General features: G+C 62.1%; 4 protein-coding genes across 4 annotated transcripts in view; 3 read left to right on the top strand and 1 right to left on the bottom strand.

The window, feature by feature from the left end:
• Positions 1-1,366, top strand: part of RHTO_04449 (GDP-Man:alpha-1,3-mannosyltransferase, glycosyltransferase family 69 protein) — a gene marked incomplete at both ends in the record, with an annotated part of 2,121 nt that extends 755 nt beyond the window's left edge. The window contains 4 exons of the mRNA XM_016418115.1: positions 1-505; positions 584-728; positions 797-1,044; positions 1,109-1,366. The exon at positions 1-505 is cut by the window's left edge and continues 755 nt beyond it. Of these exons, the coding sequence (XP_016270567.1) occupies positions 1-505; positions 584-728; positions 797-1,044; positions 1,109-1,366 (1,156 nt within the window). The remainder of the gene's footprint in view (positions 506-583; positions 729-796; positions 1,045-1,108) is intronic.
• A 657-nt stretch (positions 1,367-2,023) lies between these two features.
• Positions 2,024-3,468, bottom strand: RHTO_04448 (protein of ornithine decarboxylase antizyme family; the record flags this gene model as incomplete). The annotated part of the gene is made up of 5 exons (XM_016418114.1): positions 2,024-2,721; positions 2,780-2,855; positions 2,930-2,957; positions 3,127-3,251; positions 3,319-3,468. 5 exons carry the CDS (start codon positions 3,466-3,468, stop codon positions 2,024-2,026), a joined length of 1,077 nt encoding a protein of 358 aa, XP_016270566.1.
• Positions 3,469-3,695: 227 nt separating this feature from the next.
• RHTO_04447 (phenylalanyl-tRNA synthetase alpha chain) lies at positions 3,696-5,476 on the top strand (the record flags this gene model as incomplete). Its single annotated transcript, XM_016418113.1, has 4 exons — positions 3,696-4,698; positions 4,795-5,087; positions 5,259-5,332; positions 5,392-5,476. The coding sequence occupies 4 exons, from the start codon at positions 3,696-3,698 to the stop codon at positions 5,474-5,476; spliced, it is 1,455 nt and encodes a 484-aa protein (XP_016270565.1).
• Positions 5,477-5,997: 521 nt separating this feature from the next.
• Positions 5,998-8,391, top strand: RHTO_04446 (transcription factor; the record flags this gene model as incomplete). The annotated part of the gene is made up of 8 exons (XM_016418112.1): positions 5,998-6,547; positions 6,617-6,715; positions 6,781-6,894; positions 6,959-7,595; positions 7,705-7,801; positions 7,863-8,042; positions 8,127-8,288; positions 8,347-8,391. 8 exons carry the CDS (start codon positions 5,998-6,000, stop codon positions 8,389-8,391), a joined length of 1,884 nt encoding a protein of 627 aa, XP_016270564.1.
• Positions 8,392-8,828: the final 437 nt, after the last annotated feature.

Raw genomic sequence — 8,828 nt, 5'->3', positions numbered from 1 at the left:
ACGAACCGGCCCGTCCGAACCTCGACATGGCAAGACTCTCATCGCTCTCAATCTGTACAACTCGGAAGACGTCATCCCTACCCTCTCGCACGCACTCCTCACCGTCACCTCTTTCCTCGACCCGTCGACCGTCCACGTCTCGATCTTTGAGAACGGCTCGACGGACAAGACGACCCTCGCACTCGCACACCTCGCAGCGGCACTCACCGCCCTCGGCGCATCGCATACCATCCTTTCCGACCCGCGCAAAACGAACTGGAAGGCGGTCGACCGGATAGCCCAGCTCGCGGTCTATCGGAACGTCGTCCTCGCTCCTCTCGAGCACGAAGAAGGGTTCGACGACGTCGTCTTCATCAACGACGTGTTTGTCTGCCCGAGCGATATCCTCGAACTTGTGTTCCAGCGAAAGGAGCAGGAGGCAGATGCGGCGTGCGCGACGGACTGGATTGCGAACAAGGGCTGGGCGAGTAGGTTGAACCCGGACGTGCGTTTCTACGATAGCTGGGTGCGTCGCGCTCCTCCCTTGCCCTCTTATCCCTTTCGAAGCGACTAGCCGCTGATCGCGAGCTGCGTCACGTTGCAGGTCTCGCGCTCCCTGTCCGGCGAGACGTTCCGCCGCCAAGAAGACTTCCTCGCGACGCTTCGAAAGGGCGTGAACGTCTTGTTCGACCAGCCGGGTGAGGAGCGGTACAAGGCGAGGTGGGACAAGGGGTTGCCGGTTCCAGTCTGTGCGTTCCGTTCTGCGTTTCTCTCCGTTTTGCACGACCGTTATCGACGTCTGTTTTGACGCGCGCAGACTCGTGCTGGAACGGCCTCCTCGCTCTAGACGCCCGGCCCCTCACCTCAACATCCATCTCAGCCCGCTACGACCCCTCATCCTCCCTCCCCCCCTTAACCCGCAAGTCCTGGTCGCGGGAACCTCCGATCGCCGCCACCAAACCTGCACGCTTCCGATCGGCGCTGAACAACCCGGGCGAATGCGCAGCAAGCGAGTGCAAGCTGATTGCGAAGGACTTTTGGTCCAGAGGGTTTGATCGGTGGTTGGTGCGTCCTCACTCCTTCCTCTCTCTGCTCTTTCGAACCCGAGCTGACAGGTCTGTCAGCGCAGATCGTCCCCTCCGTCCGCGTGACCTACTCCGAACCCGTCTACTCCAACCCCGCCCTGCTCTCCCTCTCCTCCCTTCACCCCCCTTCCCCCGCCTCGACTCTGGACGCCGACGAACGCATCGACTGGCTGTCGTATACCCCGCCTGAAGAGGTGGTTTGTTGGGCTTGGACGCCCGGGCCGCATGTGGATTTCGAGTGGGCCAGGGCGGTGTGGGAGAGGCCTTATGAGACTGTCGCGAAGGTCCTTTCGCGCGGGTGAACGACCGTCCCCTCCGTACCTCTCCTCTCGAATTCAGCTTCTCCGCCTCGTTCCGCTTCTTTACGATAAACCCTCTTCCCTCTCTCCCGCGCGCATCTCCCTCGCATGACACTCTCCCCTCACCTGTTGTACGAGATTCACCTCAACAGACACTCACTACTATAGTGCTTCCCGCATCGACTCGCCCGCCTCCTTCCGAGGGGCTGTAATCGCATCTTGTTCCTCGCTTGTCTCCTGGCTGCGAGTGGTCCGATGCGTGAGAGGGAGAACGTCGGGACAGAGGGAAGAGCGACGAGCGACGAGCGAGCGAGGACGACCAACGCCGACGACAAGTCATTGCTTTCAACTCTCGGCGCTTCCCACTCGCTCTCCCGCCACGAACGCACGAACGAGTCGAAACAAAGGTAGAATAACAGAACAGAAAGCTCCTCGGCCAAAAGAAGCGTTGGTAGGGGGTGTGGAAAGGGCAAGTCGGAGTCGAGAAATGTTTTTGTGGGTTTTTTTCTCTTGAGGGGAAGGGGAGACGAGCCGTTACGTGGTGGTTTCGGGTGGTAGGGTTACAAGCGACGAAGCGAAGAAAGGGGATCGACGAAGGCGTTCGAGAGGGGGAGGTGAGGGGCGAAGGTTGGTCGCTCAGACGGGGCGAAGGTTGGTCGCTCAGATCTCCATGCCGAGAAGGAGGTACTCGTCGTTGGGGACACCAGTCTCGTCATAGTTGCTGACGACCGTGCAACCGATGTACAAGAGCTGGTGGACGAGCGCTCCGAGGTCCTCGGCGCCATCCTTCCTGAGCGCAAGAACGACACTCTGGCATCCGTACTCCTCTTCGGCGCGGTCGATAACGTCGACGACGCTGTCGCGCAACTCAACGTCCTCATACCGCCCGCCGCCGACGTACAGCGTGCGCGTGCCGGTGAGGGGGTTGTCGAGGATGCAGCCCGACCAGCCTGAACCGAGGAGGTCATCGACCTTGACGTCGAACGACGGGAGGTCGTGGATCGAGGCGTGGGCGGGGAAGATGGCGTCGAGGAGGGAGGAGGACGGTCCGCCGTCGAGAGTCGGGGCAGAGCGCCCGGCGAGGTCGAGCGGGGAGAACGAGAGCTCGCTCGCGGGCGACGAGAGGAGGGCGGGCGCGGCGACCGACTTGGTGTTGGCGGCGGTCGCGTAGCGCGTGATGAGGAGCGAGTCGGACGGCGAGGTGGACGCGGCCGACAGGGGAGGCGAAGGGGGGAAGATGGTCGAGTAGGCGGGGGGAGGGGTCGAGTCGTCGATCGGGATGAAGGGGGCCGAGGAGCGCGATACAGATGAAAGGGAAAGGGAAACGGAAGAAATCTGCAGGTCGTCTCTCACACGAACTGCGAGCGTCACCGGGTCAGCTTGTTCGGTCCTGGGGAGCGGGTCGCGTGAGCGCACCTTGCAGGCCCTGCGGGGTTGCCGCGGCGCCGGGACTACGGCTCTTGATAGCGGTGTCAGGGCCGCCGTCCGAACGCTGCGAGGAAAGGGAAGCGGGAGCGAGGTCAGCGTATGCGGACATCTCGCCAAGAGGAACGACGGGAGACTCACGGTCGCCCAGGGCGCTCGCCGAGAAGAGCTCTACAGTCTTGAAAGTAGCGGTGGGTGCGACGCCGTTGCCAGCGCCGCAGCTGTTTGAGGGAGCAAGGCGAGACGAGCGCGACGGAACGAGGCAAGGACGGCGATCAGCTCGAGCTCCGGGACGAGAGGGCGACAACGACGGCACGGGGAGGGGAGCGGGGACGCACCAGAGATTCGACGGTTTCTTATTATTCGATGAATCCATGGCTAGCTGTCCTCCAGCGGGTGTGTGTGCGTGTGGCGTGGGCGTGTGAGGGTGGCCGACTGGGGACCGTGGGAGGCTTCCGTCAAGCTGCGCGCGCGCGTGTGCCGTGTCAGCGTGCTCTGTGGGTGTCTGTGGCTTGTCTGCACCGACTCACAAGCAGCGAAAGGTCGAGATGCGAGAGTGAAGGAGCGTGAGAGCGCGAGTCGACCGAGGGCGACGAAGTCGATGGCCTCAGCTGGCTCCCCTCGACCACCAGCTGACCCACTGGCGGGGTCACAGTGCTTCTGCCTTTATTCACACCCATACTGAGCCACCAGACGACCCACTCGAGGCATTGCGAGGCGAGGAGGGCCGACCCACGTTCCCCTTGGCTTCCCTCAACTCGCTCAGACTGCTTGTTCGACAGGCTGACAATTCAAGTGAGTACTCTACAATGCTTTAGAGCCATTCTCAATGTTACTTTGTGCGGATGCGAGCGAGGTGCTTTGGACTCCGCCAGATCCGCTCTCTTCGCCTCGACACTCGCTGGCCATGCTCGCTCCTCGGCTCGCTGGTGCACAGGCTGCACGGCAGTCGCTCAAGTGCACCTGCAGGGCGGCGTACACGACTCGGGCGGCCCTCGCACGCCCTGGTCCCGCTTCTCTCACCTCGTCTCCTCTCCCCCGCTTCGACGCTCCTTCCGCACGACCCACTCCTCGCTCCTTCGCCCGTGCGTACTCGGCGAGAACGACACCGACGGACCCGATCGTCGTCGAAGGCAACACCTACCCGCGAGACGCCTTCTCGAATGTCACGCCGACCATTCTCTCGAAACTCCCTCGACGACTGCATCTCTCCCCCTCACACCCGATCGGGATCCTCCGCACCCTGATCGAGTCGCACTTTGCCTCCTTCAAGCACCTCAACTCCCTCTCGCCCATCGTCACCGTCCAGCAGAACTTTGACGACCTCGGTTTCCCCGCCGACCATCCCGGCCGCGCCTTGACAGACTCGTACTACCTGAACCAGACGCACATGTTGCGCACGCACACGTCCGCACACGAAGTCGAGTCGTTCCGCAGCGGACTCGAACAGTTCCTCTTGACGGCGGACGTTTACCGCCGAGACGAGATTGACCGGAGCCACTATCCCGTCTTTCACCAGATGGAAGGGTGCAGCGTCTTTGATCCGGCGACGGGGGCGATCGAGCGGCTCGAGAAGGAGAATGCCGAGATGCGCGCCGCGTTGAAGGCGGCCAACATCGTCATCGAGGACGAGACGGGCGAAGAGACGGCTACGAACCCCTACCAGGCGGAACACGACCCTCGTGTTGCGCGCGTCATCGCCGAGCACTTGAAAAACAACCTCAACGGGCTCGTGTTGAAGTTATTTGGCGGACGGGCGAGTCAGGGAGGTGAGCCGCTCAGGGTTCGCTGGATCGAGGCGACGTTTCCCTGGACGGCGCCGAGCTACGAGGTCGAGGTCATGTTCAACGGCAAGTGGTTGGAGATCCTCGGGTGCGGAGTGGTCAGGCAGACGGCGTTGGAGCGCTCAGGTGAGCTACAGTCGGCACTGATGGGTGTTTCGCGACTCCTTCCCGCTGCCGCTCTTTGCGCGATTCGTACTGTAGCTCACGCTTTCTCGCTCACAGGCGTCGGGCACAAGCAAGGCTGGGCGTTCGGACTCGGGCTCGAGCGCATCGCCATGGTCCTCTTCTCGATTCCCGACATCCGTCTCTTCTGGTCCGAAGACGCGCGCTTCCTCTCGCAGTTCCGCGAGAACGAGATTTCGACTTTCAAGCCTTACTCAAAGTATCCCGAGTGCTACAAGGACCTCACGTTTTGGGTTCCGTCGCAGGGCGAGGCGGAGAAGGCGTGGCATGAGAATGACTTTATGGAGTTGGTGAGGGACGAGGGGGGCGATCTGGTCGAGAGCGTGCAGCTGGTGCGTCCTCGCGTCCTCCCTCGTTACCCTCCTTCGCCCGACGACGAATCGTGGGGATCCCGCCCTCCCGTTAATTCACCTCGACCGCCTTGGCCCGGACTCTACGCCCCACGCTCAACATCCGCCTGTCCCACGACTGCGTACTGACACTTTCCTGCAACTCCCGCGCAGATTGACGAGTTCACGCACCCGAAGACGGGTCGCAAGTCGCGCTGCTACCGCCTCAACTACCGCTCGATGGACCGGTGCGCGCCTCTCACCTTCCTCTTGACACTCGCAGTCGACTGACGTTGTCGTCGCGCAGCTCGCTGAGCAACGAAGAGGTGAACCGGATCCAGGACCGGGTGATTGAGCGCGTTACGGGCGAGATGGGCGTCGAAGTGCGGTAGCATCCGGCGGGTCAGAAGGGTAGACGGGCCGTATTGAGCAAAGGCAGTACACCACTCTTAACAGTCTTAACGAGCAGAGAGAGAAGGAGAAGGGAATGTCGAGCGGACAGGGGAAGTCTTCGTGCCCCCGCGACGAGGAGACGACCCCCGCAGCTTCAGTTCTTGACCTCTGTCTGCTCACATCTGAGGCTGCTGCTTGCGTGCTGGATTGCTGGGACTGCTAGGACTCGCACAAAGGTCGACTCGAACCTGCAAGTCTTCCTCCCGTTCTATCAGCACGACTCGGTCCATTCCTCCCCTCGCCGTCCTCGACCTCGCCAGCAGGACCATCTGAAGGCGCTCCGAACACCTGGGGCAGACGAGTAGTCCCGGACATCAGCTTGGACGCGCTCTTCACCCCTTCACTCGCCGACACCACCGCTCGGCAGCCGGATCAACATCCTTCCCTCTCTCCGCCTTCCTCAGCCTGATCGCGCCCGACTTGGCTTGCATTCGACTGCACGAAGGGTTCTCGATACGACATGGCCACGAGCGCCTCGCCCGCCGAGAGCGCCGGAACGAGTGAGGGCGGTCCTCCAGGGTTCTTCACCTCGAACCGACCCGCAGGTACCGCCGCCTCCCGCTATCCAACCTCTCAGTCCTTCCTCCCGCCGATCCAGCCCGCGCCTGCACCGACGACGAGTAGCGGTCGAGGAGGTGCCACGCTGTTGAGCGACGAGGAAGACGAGACGGATTCGACGCCTGGCGCGACGTATGTCCCGCCTTCTGCGCAGTCGCACTCGTTCGCTCCGCCTTTGCAGCCGATTGCGCCTGCACCGCCGAGGAGCGGGTCGGTCAAACCACGCGCCGGGTCGGTCGCTTCCTCCGTGGGAACACCAGGCGGGTCGAGCAAGGGGAAGGGGAAGGCCAAGGCTGATGGGGAGAAGACGTCTGCGGGTGGGAAGAAGGCGAGCGGGAAGGGCGGGAAGAGGGGACAGCAGGTTGGGCCGGATGGGAAGCCTGTGCCGAAGAAGAAGAAGGCTGGGAGGGCGTGTGCGGCGTGTCAGAAGGCGCATTTGACGTGCGACGACGGTGCGTCGTCCTTTCTGTAATCGAACTGCGCAAGAGCGGCGGAACTGACGGCTTGAGTGGATTGCGCAGCTCGACCTTGCGCCCGTTGCGTCAAGAAGGGCTGTCCTGAAGACTGCGTTGACGGCGCGCGGAAGAAAGCCAAGTACCTGCAGGAGATTCCGGACGAGCGTGAGTTTCTGCTGGACCACTTCGCTTCGTTCGGAGGACAAGCGAGCTGACACAATCTCTTGCAGTCCTCGACCGCGGCCGGCAACATCCGCCTGGGACGGGCCCTCCAGCTGCGACGACGCCGATTCCTGCTGCCGCTCCCTCGCTACCGCAACAAACAGAGCCAAACTTCTTTCAGGGTTTGGAGCTCTCCTCGCCTAGCTGCTCGAGATCCCCTCGAGCTGACTTCCTCCGTCACCACAGGGTCGCCGACGTTCTCGACTGCAGAAGCGGGACCGTCGCAACCGATGCTGGCGGGCGTCTCGCAACCGACTCTCACGACCGAGCCCCAACCTCAACCCTTCTTCGACTTTTCCTCCGCTCCGCCCGTTCCTTCGACTTCTGCCGCAGCGACCTACGACCCCTCAAGCTTCTTCTCCTTCCCTTCCATCTCAGCCGCAACACCAACAGCGACATCGATGTCCCTTGCCAACCTCTTCAACGACTCGACCCAATTCGGATCCGAAGCAGCAGGCTTTGAGTACGCGATCCTCAACGCCATGCTAAACGGCAACGGATTTGCGACGGATACGAATACACAGCCTGCGCTGGGTGGGATCAACGGCGCGGACGAGGGGTTCAAGCAAGGGAGGGAAGACCCGATGTTGCTTGACGCGGGCGCAGCGGGCGGAGGCGCGGCAGGTCCTTCGCTCATTGATGGGGAAGGCATCGCACCGAACGGAGCGGGCAGAACCTTCGGAGACGGAATGGACGGAGCGTACGGACCTGCGAAGGTGCAGCAGCCGGGCGTTTTGACGGCCGAGGAGGCGTATCGGAGCGTCACAAAGCCGTATCCGTACGCGCAGAGCTATCACTTCCTCGTCAAGCATCTCAAGGAGCGGTGCGTTGCGATCGTTCCATCTCGCTGCGAATGCCTGTCCAGGCGCCTCCCACGGGAGGGCATTCATCGCGCAGTTGTGACAACTGACGCATCGTTCCACTCGACACAGGTTCGAGAAGAACGACATCCTCCGCATCATCCGCGCGCTGGCGACGTTCCGACCCAGTCTCATCGCCCTGCAGATGCCGCTGACGGAGGAAGACGAGGCGTGTCCACTCACTCTACTCTGCCTCCCGCATTCCTGCTGACGATATGATCTTGTTGCAGACCTTCGTCGAGCGCACCTTTCAGCGCACCCTCGTCGAGCTCAACAAGCTCATCTCGTTCTCTGGCACGCCCACGGTCGTCTGGCGCAGGACGGGCGAGATCTGTCTCGTCGGGACGGAGTTCTGTCTCTTGACGGGCTGGAAGAGGGAGGAGCTGGTGGGCAAGAAATACATCTTCGAGGTGCGTGGAAACGACCGGCGATGTTTTGCCTGTTTCCTTCCGGATTATCGAGTACTGACTTGACGCTGCGGGTCTTCCATGCAGCTCTTTGACACTGCCTCGGTCGTCGAGTACTACGAGTCGTTTGCCAAGCACGCCTTCGAGTCGACCGCGACGTCCATCACGATGCAGTGCGTCGTCCTCGCGCCCGATGGTCGGCCCGTCCCGTGCGCGTTCTGCTTCTCCGTTCGACGAGATCTCTTCTCGGTGTGTTCTAGCGTCGTATACTCTCGCGGAATCGTCGCTAACACCCTCTCCGATGCAGTGCCCTTTCCTTGTGATCGGCTCGTTCCTCCCCATCTTGGTCTGACCACCTCCTTGCCTGCTTCCGTCGTCTTGCGCGATCCGCACACCCCTCTGCACGCCTCCATACCTCGCTACTCGCCCAGCATACCATGTCATAGTCCCGCCTTGTCTCGATAATCCTCCTCCTCCCGCCGAATTTCCGCCTCCTCCTCGGTGCACCCGAATCCGCCTTGTCCTGTAACGATACTCGCACTCGTCTGCTTCCTCTCGGTGTGCTCGCCAGTCGCGCAGAAGAGAGTTCCGGTTGGCCACACGACTGAGTCTCCAAGAGAAGTTGCCCGTCTGGTCTCCCTCGTCCCGCCTCCTCGCTCTTTGCTCTTGCGCTGGTCGACTGAAGGCAGCAGACGACGTGCTACAGGCTTGCCAGTACTGCGCACACCCACAGTCACCCTCGTCGCGCTTGTGCAGCCGTCTTTCCTCCTCCCCCACCTCCGCACCTTC

This window comes from Rhodotorula toruloides (assembly GCF_000320785.1).
Source record: "Rhodotorula toruloides NP11 unplaced genomic scaffold Scaffold28, whole genome shotgun sequence".
Taxonomy (NCBI): domain Eukaryota; kingdom Fungi; phylum Basidiomycota; class Microbotryomycetes; order Sporidiobolales; family Sporidiobolaceae; genus Rhodotorula; species Rhodotorula toruloides.
Note: the sequence above shows the minus strand (reverse complement) of the source record. Positions and strands in the feature narration are given on the sequence as shown.